Here is a 15,344-nt window from a genome sequence, read left to right as displayed (position 1 = left end):
TCTCTGTTTTTTTTAGCCTTTTGTCTCTGTCCCTCACGCTCCTACTGTTCAGGTTTTCCATGTGTGTGCGTCTTCATTACTGCCAAATAGGGATGGCTTTAGTGATGTGCACACTCTGTAGCCTCATCACACATGATGAATAAAGCTGTTTAATCACGCACTCTTTTTTTGTTTTGTTTGTTAACCTCCTCTCGTCCTTTCGCTCTCACAGAGTAACTGTGGGGAGGTATTGCGTATCCGCCGGGTGCTGATGAACTCACCGGAGATTGTGTCCATCGGGCTGGTGTGGGATTCAGACCACTCTGACCTAGCAGAGGATGTCATACACAGCCTGGGAACCTGCTTGCGTCTGGGAGATGTAAGCGACCGCACATTATACACTCCTTTGAACAAAATTAGCGTATATCGTGTGTTTCTATCCAAGCAGCTGAGCCCAAACTGACATAAATACACAGATGTAATTTCCCTAATATTCTGTGGCGAAAATAGCTTTGTGTGCAGTGTGTATATGTGAATCAGAAGGGCTGTTAACTCCCAGCAAGCACCAGACGCCCCTGGGCCTTTTCAAGTCTAATTTCAAAACCAGTCAGGGTCGGTAAAAATACTCATAAATACTTGAATTTTATTGAAGTGAAGGTGAAAATTTGTTGTTTTTTTTGCAGAACAATGGAAACGTCTAAGATTAAATTTGTTGCAATTTAAAAAGTTTAGTTGACATCTGCATGACACTTTACTGTTCAAAAATGCAAACGTATGCATATCTTATCTTATTTGCATTGTATTTGGGTGTGAAAGGTTTGCAATTACACAGCAACACATTATTAACAAATAAAACAAAACAAATGCAAAAACTAGTGCTGGATGGGATTTCTTAAAAATGTTTGCTTGCAGAGCTTATTTGTACTGCACTCTGGACAGTCAAAGCCTATTGTTCCCAGATACTCTGGTTGCACAGTGCTGCAGGGGTTTATAGAGTCGTCTCACAGGAAGAAGAGGTCTCCTTTCAAGGTTCAGTCAAATGTAGATATAAAGGGATGTCATTTCAAGGACCAGTAAATTCAACCTTTTTTTTTTTTGCTGGGTTGTCTCAAACTGATTTCAATTAAAAAACAAAAAACAAAACTCACTTTTACTGTAGTGCCACCAACAGGCAAAATTTGCATGTTTTTAAAAGCTTAGAGCCAAATAATTGTAATCTCTTGCTAACAGTGCATGCATACTGGCATACCGAGTGTTTTTGCATGCTAATGTTTTGCAGGAGTGCTGGAGTTTTTTGGTTTTCTGTCCTTTCAAGTAAGGGTTCATGGTAGGTTAGTGGCAATGCTCCAGAGCGCAAGCCTGACAATCATACACTGAAATTGGTTTCTCTCTTTTGTTTAAGAGAAAATGCATCACAGTCTACTAGTCCTAGTTTTTACAATAAAACAAAATATTTATGCATATCTCATACCTTTTGGAGAGTTGTTATAAAAGTGAATAAGGTCCAGGGTGTGAAAAATCAGAATACAGTAGAGTCCTAGATTTCCGGACCAAGAGTAGTAATTTGTAATTTGATCTACAGCAAACTGCTTTCTGCTAGATGTAAGCACATGCATAAATTATTTTTCAGCACATTATCACATGCAAACTGTCCGACACAAGCGCATGCATGGATGTATATGTATTTTCAGTGTGTGTGTGTAAACAAATACACAATAACTTGCAATAATGTGCAAGTTCAGCATGTTAAAAAAACAAATTCTGTGCAGATACGACGTAATCTTCCAGACTTTCAATTTTCTTATAAAGAACTCAGAACGCTACTTCTCCATTTACAGCTACAGCTTTTACACCTCTCTCACACACACGCGCACACACACACACACGTGTTCGACCTCTGATAGTCGGCGTCATGACTGAGTAATGTTGATGCATTTTAATGCCCCTGTTACATCTCCAGCCGCATTCCGAAGTGATATCCATGAATAATGGATTAGTGAATATGAATATGTGTTACAGTGACTCAAGTTTTTCCCTCTATCTTCTGTCTCCGCCTGCTGCTCTGTCTCTTGTTTTCATCCTGCAGCTGTGAGGGGAAAAAAAACAAGCTGTTGAATAAGAAAATCTGAGGTGTTATCTATTGAATTTTCCAAATTGTGTTTAGCTATTAAAAGTGTGTGCATTTCCCTCCACAGTTACTTTCACTTGCTGTTTTTCTGTATCTTACCCATCCCCCTTTTTTACACTTTTATGTCCCGTTTCTCCTTAGATTAGATAACTGTAGTGCTGCTGCTGCAGTAAACCAAACTTTATATTCAGTTAACTGTAAATCAGCTGTTAAATTTAAAAGGAATTAATACAGATCTTCGTTGTTTATCTGCAGATTTATGGGCTGCTGGCTGGACAAAAGAGTTGTGGTTGTGCAAACTTGTTAAGATGTATTTTCTGATTCTTTAAAGATTTCAAAATAATAAATAATGAAAGCATTTGCTGGTTGCAGGACTAGATTTATTCTAGCTTATTATGTTGAATCATGGAGATATATGGTTCATCAAAGCACAGTGGCTAGAATTATACATATGGCTATCAATACACTGCCTTTGTCTGTGCATGTTACTAGCAGTATCATCTGGAGCAAGTGACCTTACTAAGAGATGAGTGTGAGAGCCGTGCATCATTTCCGCTTGAAAAACTGCAGCGTGTATGCAGCACTGTAGGTTTGTGTGCGCTTCGCAAGCAGAGGAAAGTGAGGAGAGTGAAGAATTACTGCATACAGCATATACTAGGTGAGCAAAAATGTGCTTGTATTCACATTAACTAACTCTTCTGTCTCTCTCTCTCCCTCTCTCTCTCTCTCCTATACCGCACACCTCTCCCCTGCATGCCCCCCTCCCTTCTTGTCTCCTCCCCCTCCCTCTTATCTCTCTCTCTCTCTCGGTAGTTGTTCTACCGTGTGACAGAGGAGAGGGCTCGCCAGGCGGAGCTCTACTTGGTGGGCATGGTGTGCTACTATGGCAAGCACTACTCCACCTTCTTCTTCCAGACCAAGATACGCAAGTGGATGTACTTCGACGACGCCCACGTCAAAGAGGTGAGACGTAGTTTGAGTCCCGAGTCTGCACGCTGCAACACGAGGAGCATCTGCTGCATCTTCACTTGTGCCTGTGAGAGCAGAAATGACAGGAGCTGTGCTGTATGTTAGTTTAAGTGCTGCACAGTCAGGTCTTTTGCAGTAGAGGCAGCTTTAGATTGATTATGTGTTTAAGGTTTAATCCCTGTCTTTGTTTAGATCTATGCGCTTAAATCTCAGTGCAAGAACTGTGTTCATATTATGTATGTAATTTAAGTGTGAGTCCTTTTCTTAAAGGCTAAAAAAATCCTCATGAATACTCAGCAGAAATAAGAGAACGAACTTGTGTGCATGTACCTGTCCTAGGCTATCAATCATAGTTCACAATGAGGGTCATATTAGATTATTGACTGAGATAATATGATATCAATGAAGACACAGCAGCACCAAGTGTATTTGACCTTCTACTTTTAGAGGAATATGAGTAGCGTTATATCCTAAAACAGATAGTTATACTTCCTTTTTATGTGTGTGTGCTTATATAAATATATATTTTTGTGTGTGTGCTCTGCATCTCTAGATCGGCCCTAAGTGGAAGGACGTAGTGTCTCGCTGTATCAAAGGCCACTATCAGCCCCTGCTGCTGCTCTACGCTGACCCCCGTGGGACGCCGGTGATACTGCAGGAGAGCCCAAACCCCTGTACCAGCTCCAACCCGCAGCTGGAGCTCCAGCACTGCAGCAGCAAGGCTGGTTACGACAGTGAAGACTCTGGTACAGCAAAGATGATACACTCTGCTAAATATCAGATCGGGTTGATCTGTCTTTATTATTTGAGAACATGCGGGGTTATAGCTTTAAAGCTCTGACCTTCAACCCTATAATCTGCCTCTGCATACTGCAGAGCCTGTGCTATAGTATTATCATGCCTTTAAGTGGAAACATATGCGCATACAGGATTACCTAAAAGGTCACCTCTCTTTCTCCCACAGGTCGGGAGCCATCCATATCCAGCGATACTCGCACGGACTCTTCGACAGACAGCTCGAGTCACCGAGGTTCTCGCAGCCGATCCCTCCACCAGTCTACAGGCAGCCACCTCTCCAGTGAATCCCAGACCACAGTGGTCTGTAATTACGACACTGGCACACCGCCGCTTGGTGCTGACGCTGGAGGTAATGCTGCTGGTCCAAATGTTCTTCCCCTTAAAAAAAATGCAGTTGCACCTTCAGTCAAGAAACCCTAATGGTTTAAAAAATAACAGCAAATACTCAAGTGTTTTCAGGGAGATGCAGAAAGTATCATTGTTGATATAGTTAAGAGCAAACAGTTATGCGTTTTCAAGTTTCGGTGAAGGGAAATGGGTTCTGCAGAGTCTTCAGGTTATGCGCCTCGTTAGTGGTTACTCTCACATTTATTTGCACTGCTGCCTGCATAATTGCCCCCTGTGGGATAAATAAAAATGTTATTGGATTTATTTTCTCTTCCTTTTCTCCCGTGTTCAGAGTCAGCAGTGGAGGGTCCTCCGCGCCCTCCCTCTCCTCCGCTGCAGGAGTACAAGGAGACGGCTGTCTTCCTCCTCTCCTCCCGCAGGCCTCTGACCTCCTCTTCCTCTTCCTCCCGTCCTCTGTCCTCCTCCTCTTCTTCCGGAGTTGGGGGCTGCGAGGGGGGGATTGGGGGTCCCCACTGGGAGGATGAGAGCACTAGCAGTGAGAGCAAGTCCAGGTACTGCAGCACTCGTACACATCGGCTGTAGAATTAGGTGAAAGCAAGATGAAAATATTTCACGGTAATGCCTTCTTCAAATCACACGTAAATACTCACATCTCTTCAGGGGAAAAAGTAGAAGTGCTTATTAGATATGGAGCTTATTTTCATGTTGTTAGGCTACTCATTCAATATAACTATAATGTGTATATATATATATATATATATATATATTTCAACACTGTACCCCAGATTGAATTGAAAAGTTAACACGCTGCCCTTCAGCCTGTTAGAAAAAAATCCAGATGAGGAAAAATCTCAGATTCCTCGCTTTGAGTTCATAGTTAAACAGCTCTGCACACTGTGAGACACACAGCAGTCTGTTCCTTCTGATCTTTAAGTGAAAGTTTGAGATAATAACACAACACAGCTTAAAGAAAATAAAATGCACAATATCACAAGAATCGTGGCTGTTAAGTGAACTGTAGCTAGCATCCTATTGTGGGGCACATGCTCAAAGGCTGTGAATGCCCACTTTTTTAAGAGTTTTGGAAGTGAATTTTCAATTTATTTCTGAAATGGCATTTGTGAAATGTCAGTGGAGATTTCCTTATATAACGAGTTTTCAGTTCTGAAACAAGCCAAACAGTTGTGAGGTGAGTCGTGACCATAAAAAGATTTGATTTGGATAAAACGACAAAAAAAAAGGCTAAAAGTGCAAGACTATTTACATAATTACGTTTAAAGGTAAAGGAACTTCTCATCCAGCAACCCTTTGTAAATCTAGTTTCCACAACAAAGGACTTTCAACCTTCTTGAATTTAATAGGTTTCATTATCATACTGGTGTATAACAAAAGGTTGGAATATATTTTGTATTTTGTGATGTGTATGTAACAAAGTATAGCCTCATTAGCAACATGTTACAGTCCTTCACTCTTGACTGAAATCAGATTTTCTTGGTAACAGCGACCTCCACCAATCAGAAATGTTGCTGTTTCTATTCAATTTTTCCAGTAGTGACAATATGAATAAAATGTGCGTTTGTTAAGATAAGGTTGATATCATACAGACTTGTGCTTGGTTAGATTGCTTTGGCTTCTCAATCAAAGTCTGTAACCTCACTCTTGAGATCGATCACCAGACTGTTTAGCTGAGTTACGGCTAGCTGACTAACTGGCCCTGCCTTGCATCACTCTGGGCTAGTTCTTTGAAGAAACATTTTCAGTTATACACCTTTGCAAGATTTATTGTTGCATGAAAACAAAACATTATAGACAAGTTAGTATCACGGATCACATTAGCAGGTAATTTGTCAAGCTAGCCAAGTCGCATTTTCACTGAGATTTGAATTTGCCTGCAGTAATGTAAGCTAGCAAGAAAGCTACAGTAAGTAAGTTAGTTGTAGCTTAGCTAGACCGCTTGAATCTGGCAGTGCTTATTTTGTAAAATTTGCTGATAAAGTAATGCAAGGTGGTCATTTTGTTATGTTAGTGATTAGTGTACTCCATATTATGAAAAGATGTCACTTTGGATCTTCTCTAAAACATGTCCTAAATTATGGGCACATAAATAAAGGTATTACTGTTCTGCAGACACACGGCAACTAACGTCATGAGAAACTGTGACAATCATAGAGGCCTAAAGACCAATCAGTGGCCTGACAACCACTGTTCGCTCTCATCTCTTGTGCAATGTGAAATTGGGATTTAACACAAGAAAAATTATACGTGTTGTACTTTTAAGTAAAAGAATGAATCATAAACAAAAGTAGACATTCTGCAGAAAATTTTACTTTCTTTTGCAGTTTTTAAATAATTTTTACCAGAAGACTAATTTTTTTCAGTCAGTAGACATGTTCAGCATTGAATCCTTGTTCTTTGCTCTCTAGTTCTTCTGGAGGCCGCTACAGGCCAACTTGGAGGCCCAGGAGAGAAGCGCTGAACATCGACAGCATCTTCACCCGACAGAGAGGCTCCTCTGTGGGCTATAACACTGTGCCTGGCCCGCCTCTCCCTCTAGGGCCTCAGGACTCACTCCCTTTAGAGGGACCTGCTCCACTGCTCGGATTGCAAGAAGTAGAAGCCAGAGAAGTTGGGGAGTTGGAGGCGGGGTTTGGGCTGGTTGGGCAGCCCAGGTCTCTGGGCAGTGGGCGGACGATGGGTCCCCCTGCCCCTCCACCTCTGAGAGGGGTGGAGCACCAGCCACGTCTGATTCAGAGGATGGAGAGTGGCTACGAGAGCAGCGAGAGGAACAGCAGCAGCCCCGACAGGTAGGAAACTTACAGATACAGATTAGTTTGTTTGCATTATCAACATTTATGCCTTTCGTTTACCCTTTTCCTTTGTTTACAGGGAGGTGGGGCAACAAAAACGGGTGCTGATGTCAGGTCCTTCATGGCGTTCAGTGCCCAAGTCCAAGAGCAGCAGTGCCATCCTGCAGGAGCTGCCCCCACCTACTTGGAGTGGTGGCACTAATGCAGGTGTGTGTTTTTGCTTAATTTCTTCAACATGCATTTAAATTGATGAATATTTTCATTCCCCATATTTCTCGTGTGTGTGTGTGTGTGTTTTCAGGCCCAGGGCGTAGTGAGCTAGACGAGCTTCAGGAGGAGGTAGTGAGGAGAGCCCGCCTGCAGGAGCAGCAGAAGCGAAGGGAGGCGGAGCGGGAGGCAGCCATGGGATTTAATCCCAAACCCAGCAAGTTCATGGACCTGGACCAGCTCCAACACCAGGGTATGGATGAAATATGGAAACATAGAAAATCAGCAGCTGGAAGTTGGTAGTGAATATGTATGGGAGTTATATGCTTATGAAATACTTCCAGCGGAATGCAATTTGGGCTTCATTTGCCTATGTTTAATTGATCTTTCCTGCTATTTCACTGCCCGCATCAACACTGATTTACTTATACAACAGCTGATGAGTAAGAAACCATTTATGTAAATTTAATGTGTTTAAACCTTTACCCCTCAAAATTGCATTTAAAGCTGCGCCAAGCAGAAACCCGCATAGCAAAGGCCCATCTAGACACTTCCATGTCTCAATTTGTGCTTCCAAAAAAGAAAAGGTGGATATATCTTTGGTATTAAAATGTTATGCTTTATGCTGATAACATGTATATTTATGCTAAAATCTTGCCTGGTGCAGTTTTGAGGTCACCTGTGTCTAGATTAACAGTCACAGTGACTTGTACGTCCATGTGTCTGTCTGACCTCGTCTTTGTCCTCGTTCCCATCTGTTGGTCTGTCTCTCCATCTGTCTCTCTCTGATGTTTTTTTTTTTTTCATCCGTCAATTAGTTCAGTGTGTTTTATTTCAGAGGACGTGTGTGTTTGTGTGTGTTTGTGTGTGTGGATCTAGCAGTTCCAGCTGTGTTCAGTGTAGCTGAACAGAGCAGAGCAGAGTTTTTACAAAAATGGAAACTCCTGTGGGGCGTTCACTGACCGGCACAGAGCAGGAAACTCTTTCTGGGTGATTCCTATTTAGAATCACAAGCACAATCCAAGTTCAGTGCTCCGATATCCTGGCTATCCTCCAGAGTTTACAGTGTGTGTATTCCTCTGCTTCCAAAAATGTGTTTCTCTACCTTTTTCGTTCTTGTGTGGTCTATAATGATGTGGGTATCTGTGTGTTATGGTGTGAGCTTTAGATTGTGTCTTTCTTTGACTCGAGTCACACTTTAAGGGTCATTCCATTAATTTTACAGTTAGTTTATGAGTATTGCTATGTGGCCTGTAACAAAACGTTCTGTGATTTCTTCTCCGTCTCTGGAGAATCGGTATCGGCTCTGGGATAATTACTCAACAGATGCCCTCTGAGACTTTAAATGTCTATAATAAACTGTGCATATGGACTTCAAAATTTGGGTATGTACCAGGACGTGAGGTTCTAATATTAGACTCTCAGAGTTGCTTCATGGGGAGAGCAGAAGACTGTGGTGCCTGACTCATATGAAGTGGGATCACAAAGTTTTATAATTCCACCTGGTTTAGTTATTATTCCCTCACAGCAAGAGGGTTCTGGATTCTAACTTTGGCGTGCACGTTCTCCGCGTGTATGCCCGGTTTTCTTTGAAAGCTTCAATTTCTTCTGCCAAAAAAAAAAAAAGAATCATGCGAAATTAAATTCTAAATCTTATGAGTTTCATTTCGTGGGTAAAAGTACAGCTAACTTTCACTTTAAGGTTGCTTCCTTGTGCATTTCTGGGCTTTTGCTTGCACCTCTTCGGTTTTAAGATTGCTTCCTGGAAATCCACTTTATTGATAAAGCTTATAGTGGATCAGGTGATGCAGCCTAGGCATCCTTCACCCTTTTCCCCCCTCCCCTTACCCCAAAGCAGTCGCATCATATGGCTTTTCTTCTCTGCTCCTGGTCCTGCCGGAGGTTTCTTCCTGTTAAAAGGGAGGTCTTCTGTCCTACTTTTGCCAAGTGTTTGATCATAGGGGGTTATCTGATTGTTGGGGTTTTCTCTATATTTTTACAGGGTCTTTATCTTACAATATAAAGTTCATTCAGGCAATTGTTGTTGTGATCTGTGGCTATAGAAATGAGATTGAATTAAACTGAACTGGGATCCAGCACACACTGCAGATGTGCAGCTTGTCAGAATGGGACTTCCATACTAGTAGCACCCAGTGCTGGTGCAGTGCTTCACAGGGAGACCGCATTAAACTGGAAATTAGCCAGACATGCATTTTTACCTGTTATACACAGAATCACAAAAACTTTCAGTTATTCCTTTAATCAGGTCTGAGTATTATATTTTGCACATGCTTTTTAGCCACAACAGCAATGCAGCTCTGTGGATAGCAATGTCAATTAGGCATTTTGGTGTTAATGGAAATAGTATAACTTCTGCTGAAAGCAGATGACATCAGTTACTTTTTCCTTTAGCATGCTCCTTGAGTCAAATGTTTTGTTTTCTTATACTTTCAGCCTCTTTATTTAGCTTTATTTAGCAAATGTTAACACGCTCACACACAAAATCAACATCTTAAATGTTGTTTATGCAATTAAAAACAAATAAGCTCGTGTCGGGCACCACTTACAAAGTCATTCATGCTGTTTAAGTAGTTATACCTAAAACAACCTCAGCTGCAAATCAGCTACCAGCTTTATAAATAGCAGTGAAAGAATTATGTTCACATCTTGTCTCGACTCAACATTCAAATTAAAGACTTGGGCACGGTCTGTGTGACTTCAGGCTTGACTTTAGATCGACTTTGGGAACACATGGTGTTCCCAAAGTATGTGTCCATATTCCTGTGTGTGTGACTTTTTCATGAATATTTGATCAGTTCATCCACAAAAGATATTTTTCTGTCATGTTTTATTGTGAAGACGTGTTTAGGTGTGTGTAAGTGAGAGTTTTATATAAACCGCAGGTGTTCAGGTTTTCCCCTCCTACTCAGAACTAACTAAATCTACATCAGGGATTATTATGTTGTGTCCTGTCTGCCCTACTGTGTTTGCTTCACTGTGTTTAGTCTCATGTACCTGACACTCACCTGTGTGCACATTCAACCTTGATGAAGTGAAAGGACGAGTTGTGAACGAACAGATGGCATCACTATCAGTGCTATTGTGTAACAGAATTTGAGTTCCCACACCCGTATCGATGGATTCGGGCATACTTCAAACAATCTGCCTCAGTGTTTCAGAGGTTACAGCCAACAGCAACAACAGAGCTGCCATCCGCCTTCCTTTCTTCTGCCTCTATCAATCTGAAGTCTATAAACTCAAGCCAAAACGGATGATGGCTGCTCTTTTGTTGTCCACTTGTGCATTCTTTGTAACCAACTAGCACCACTGAGAGTGCACACTAAAAAAAACCTTGGTCTTAGAAATATCTTTGTAGTTTATTCCCTTGTCTGGTGTGTGTGGCTTCATGAACGCAGCCCCAGTTTCAACTCATTTATCTAATGTTCAATTTTTGAGTCACCAACAGTACAAGTTAGTATATTAATGTGATTACATCAGAGTTGCTAAGTGGGAAAAGATGCTGGGTCCCTGCTATGAAATCTTCCTATTGTTTCCTCTTATGATATTGCCAGTGTCTGTCAGCTTGAAAACAAGAGGGTGTCCTCAGAGAAAAAATAACTGCCAGTTTTGTGCAAGTTGAAATCACAGGATCAGGGTAAACAATGTAGCCCAGGCAGAGAAGAGGCACAAACTTTGACTTGACAGTGAGCCTGCATAAACTGGTTGTCATACCAAACAAAGGAAGACTTAAGAAGCAAAACATCTGAGTGCATTAAACGGAGCGGGGGTCTGTTTTCTTTCATGCATCTATAACTTTTCATTCGCTTTTTTTATCTCTTTCATGGTTTCACAATCTCAGTTTTAAAGATTTAACAGGTTTATGTGGTGCAATTTGTTAATCTTCCCTAAAGGGTTGTCTCCTTCTGCACCTTCTGTCTGGGTTTCATTTTGGTGAAGGGGCTGCAAGGATTTAAATCAGGCGAGCATAGTAGTGAGGGTAGGTAGTGTAAGGAACATTATGGGCACATGCAAGTGGTCAGAATGAGACCTCCACAGAGTGATTTAAGTAAAGACCAGCTTTTGAGGCAGCTAAGAGTCTGACAAGTAGACTGCCTTGAAACAGGGAGCAGTCAAATTTAAGTCAGGTGAGATTTTTGCTTTATTTAGAGCATTTTCTGTCAGTTTGGCTTTGGAATAGGCACTAAATGCCAAAATGCTATGACATCTGTGACCCTCGGTACCAGCAGCAGTAGCTGTGGCACTGAAGAAATTTGCAGTAAATTTGGAGGAAACACAGCACTATGGTTTCTACATTTATCTAAAAGCCACTGATCGCAGCTGTTGAGTGTTGGATCCAGTTTCTTCTGAACACAATAGTAAAAACTTGTTGTTATTGCTGCAAAAACCTGAATTGTAAGCTTCTAAGTGATTGGATATTTCTCACCAAAATGATTGGGGATTGAAGTTAGGTTAGGTTTTGAGGACATCCCACTTTGCAACTCTTTACTTATGTAAAATACTCACACATTGATTTACAGCAGCAGAGTGTAATGCATGCTGGCCCCCTCACAAACACTCCTTCTGCTCTGCTTCTCTTTTCTCTCTCCTTTTGTATTATAATCGTTTACTCTCATCCCTCCTCGTGTCTCCTTTCTTGTTCCGTTCCTCAAACTTTCTCTCGCTTCCACTCTGTCGTTATATCTTTCTGTCTTATTCTCCTTTTTATCTCCTGCTCTGTTGTTAACATCCTCAGCTGTGCTCAGACCCCTGCATGAGGCTAACGCTCATAGCGGATTGGCTGTAGCTGCGTGCATGAGGAGCACTGGGGCCCCAATCAAACGCAGGCAGGAACAGGAAATGGAACGGGAGACAGGAAGCGCCCGCCCACAGGGCCCACGCAGGTACCACCACTGTCAACCCTTATGTATCCACAGCGGTGCCTGTCTCAAAATCACCTCAAAACCCCTCACTTCCCTCCCCTTCCTCCCTCACTTCGTGTTTGTCCAAGCTCAAGCTGTCCTCAAACCCACCTCAGGACTCCGCTGTGTGTGTCCTCTGGGTGCTGGCTGTGTAGAAACGCCTCAACACCCTCATGTGTGCGTCTTCAGCTCTGGCTGGACAAAATCCCAGAAAGCTTGATTTTGTAACCCACTCCCCCAGCACTGCACTCTCACATCCAGCTCTGTGTATGTATGTGTGTGTGTGTGTGTCTGAATGTGTACGTTTTCTCAAACACACACCCTTGACTATATACAGCAACTTATTATCCGCTTTGTGTTTGTGTGTTTGTTGCAATGCAGTAAAAAGCTGCTTTGCTGTTCTCTGTGTTGCCATCAAGAAGAAAAAGAGGGAGAGGGAGAGAGAGTTTCTCTCGGCTTTTCTGTGCTTCACTGCTTCCCTTCATTGTTGTTGTGCTGCTCTTTGTAGCTTTGTGCTGCCAAGGCTTTCCTCTGCTCTTTGTGTGCTGCTGATCTGTCCTTCTGTGCACTGCAAAGCTGCAGTCCATCACTGTGTTTCTGTCCTGTGTGCTGCCACGCGACTGCAGTCACAGATCCTGTGCCGCGCTTTGTTTCCGTGCTCTCTGCTTCTATGTTTGTCTGTTACAAAAATTCAGTCTGCTTTCCTACTGACGTGTTAGTTTTGTTGCGTAAGGAGGGGAAAGTGAGTTTTAACATCAGTTTCATCAGTTTTAATATTCAGAAATCAAAGTATTAAGAATCTGAGATGCACTGATGACTTTTGATAGCCAAACACACATAGTTTTAAAAATTCCCAATTGGATGCAACACATGCAAGAGACACGAGGCTTAATGATGAAAACATTAAAAGAATAGAACTGAAAGTTAGTTGAAAAGGTCAGTTTGGTTATTGACCTGCAGATTTTTTGCCAATTAATCATCCCAACTGTTTTCCTAGGAAAACTCACTGCATTTGTTTGTTAATTTGTTTATAGTAACCTGAATGTCTTTAGATTTTAAAAATATGCAAGTGCAAAAAATGTACAGAATGTCCTAGAAAAAAAGAATGAATATAGTGAGCTTTATTGTGAAGTTCTAGTCTTTTCTCAGGATCTTAGATTCTTACTGAGTCAGGAAATTAGATGTATAATCTCAAATGTGCCTTAAAGGGCGGTCATTAAACTCCTAAAACCTCAAATATTCTTTTGTTAGATCTTGTAATTAGTTTTGCTGCTCCACTCTGAAGAACCAGCACAGACCAGAGACTGATTGAATGTGCAAACTAAGCCATGTTAATATTGATTTTAGTCTGTGTTTCATTAAAACTGAACTTAAACTGGAGTAAAACTTTTTTTTTTCTAAAATAATAAATTGTAAATCCAAACTGTTAACAGCGAGACTGAGGGAAAAGAGGAGGTGGAGGCAAAGCTCTCAGTGTTCTGCCTCTTTTATTACCTTCCTCCTCTCCTCTATTGATCAACATAAGCCTCTGATTTATAGCTCAGTGCTGCAAAGCCTGCTGGGTAATTACTAACGCTGAAAAGAGACAGGAAAGTTAAAGTGGGGGACGGGGGTGGGCGCTCACATAGACACACGTGTGTCTGTGCACACTACACAGAAATGTACAGACTTTCTATTCACACATACAAGCACACACACGCACAAACATTAATAGTGTCTCATGTCGCTGAGAAAATCCACTAATGTTCAACATATATCATATCCCTCATTTATCAATATATGCAAATCAATAAAAGGATATGAGACTGAATTAGTCTATGTCATAGATTGTTTTCAGTGCTGATATACTGCACCAGTGCAGAGTAGTGGAAATCTGATTACATTCTGTGTAAGATGGAAATGCTCAAATCAGACACTTAAGTTTGTCATCAGTCAGTCAGTGCACCTGAGCTTGTGCCTGATTCATAAACAGCATGGCTGTGAAATCTCATACACGAAGCGATGCTTGCACAAGGCTGTTTGTCCGGTATGTAAGTGAGCTTGTGTGTGTGTGTGTGTTTGTTTACCTGATGTGCTGTCGTGACCTTCCCTCTATGCAGTAACTCACCTGACGTCAGAGCAGCTTTGTTTTTCTGTCCTGCTGCCGGCTGACTGACGCGCTCCCTCTTTTGTGTCCTCCAGTGAACAGCCTGGCCCGGTCCAAGTACTGCTGACGCCCAATCAGGAGGAGGAAGAGGACCAGGCAACGCCCAACAGGGATGCTGCTCTGGGCCAAGGCCAGAACCCGCCCCCTCCGCCCTATCGCCCCCCTCCCCCTCGACCCCCGCTCACCCTCAGCATCGCTCACCCTTGCGCACCTTCCAGCCAAGGGGAGGAGGAGGATGGATGCGCGGGCAGGAGAGGGGAGGAGGAGGAGGATGGGAGGGAGGGGACAGGGGTGAGGCTGTGTGAGTTGCTGCAGGCAGGGGGGGTGAGTGTCAGACCACTGGGGAAGCACTTAGCCATCTCTCTGCCCTCGCTTCCTCTGCGTCTCTGGGATACACAAGTCACACACACCTCACACTCCGCACACCTTGAACCCACTCACGCACAGCCTCCCCCACCTCCTCCCCCTCCGACCTCTAATCCACCCCTGTCTTCCCCTCTGGAAGCCTCCGGGCAAAGGAAACCTCTCACGCCGCTCTGGCAACCACCGCGGCCCCATTCCCCCGCGGGCACTGCTCAGCATTGGCCGAGGGAAGAAGCTGCTTCAGAGACACGTCATTGGTCCTCCTGGAGTTTGGACCGCCCCGACGCAGTGGTGACGCCGTACGAGACACCCCCAGACCGCTGCATTCCCATCAGGCCGCAGGCATCCAGTCAAAACTACAGCTACAGTTGCCAGTCCTCTCCAGGTCACTACAGCTCCCAGCATGCCCCAGGGCGACACAGTAATCCCTGCTGTGACCGCAAAGAGGCTGAGTTTTCTGAGCTTGATTCCCTTTACCAGGCCAGTCTGCTGGCTGGAAAGACAGGTACACACACACAGACACACATAGCCACCATAACACAATCTGTAACTATTGGAACATTTAAACCCACCATTCAGTGAAATTAATTGTGCTCAGAATATGACATACCGTTGTGGCGTAATGACTAAATTATTAATTTTCACTATCAACTTAAATTATATTCACGATGCAAATCTCC

The 15,344-nt window shown here is 42.8% G+C and overlaps 1 protein-coding gene across 5 annotated transcripts in view; it reads left to right on the top strand.

Annotated features, from left to right (window-relative positions):
- Nucleotides 1–15,344, top strand: part of usp54b (ubiquitin specific peptidase 54b) — a 57,155-nt gene that overhangs the window by 34,924 nt on the left and 6,887 nt on the right. For all 5 annotated transcript variants that reach the window (XR_191331.2, XM_004556592.3, XM_012920653.3 and 2 more), the window contains 10 exons: nucleotides 212–358; nucleotides 2,921–3,070; nucleotides 3,630–3,822; nucleotides 4,041–4,223; nucleotides 4,554–4,773; nucleotides 6,646–7,026; nucleotides 7,109–7,236; nucleotides 7,331–7,489; nucleotides 11,990–12,137; nucleotides 14,337–15,169. Coding sequence is in view for 4 of the 5 variants with exons in the window: in XM_004556592.3 (XP_004556649.2) it covers nucleotides 212–358; nucleotides 2,921–3,070; nucleotides 3,630–3,822; nucleotides 4,041–4,223; nucleotides 4,554–4,773; nucleotides 6,646–7,026; nucleotides 7,109–7,236; nucleotides 7,331–7,489; nucleotides 11,990–12,137; nucleotides 14,337–15,169 (2,542 nt within the window). In the remaining variant the exon portion in view is untranslated. The remainder of the gene's footprint in view (nucleotides 1–211; nucleotides 359–2,920; nucleotides 3,071–3,629; nucleotides 3,823–4,040; nucleotides 4,224–4,553; nucleotides 4,774–6,645; nucleotides 7,027–7,108; nucleotides 7,237–7,330; nucleotides 7,490–11,989; nucleotides 12,138–14,336; nucleotides 15,170–15,344) is intronic.

Source organism: Maylandia zebra, linkage group LG8 (assembly GCF_041146795.1).
Source record: "Maylandia zebra isolate NMK-2024a linkage group LG8, Mzebra_GT3a, whole genome shotgun sequence".
Classification (NCBI taxonomy): Eukaryota; Metazoa; Chordata; class Actinopteri; order Cichliformes; family Cichlidae; genus Maylandia; species Maylandia zebra.
This window is presented reverse-complemented; position numbering and strand designations above follow the sequence as displayed.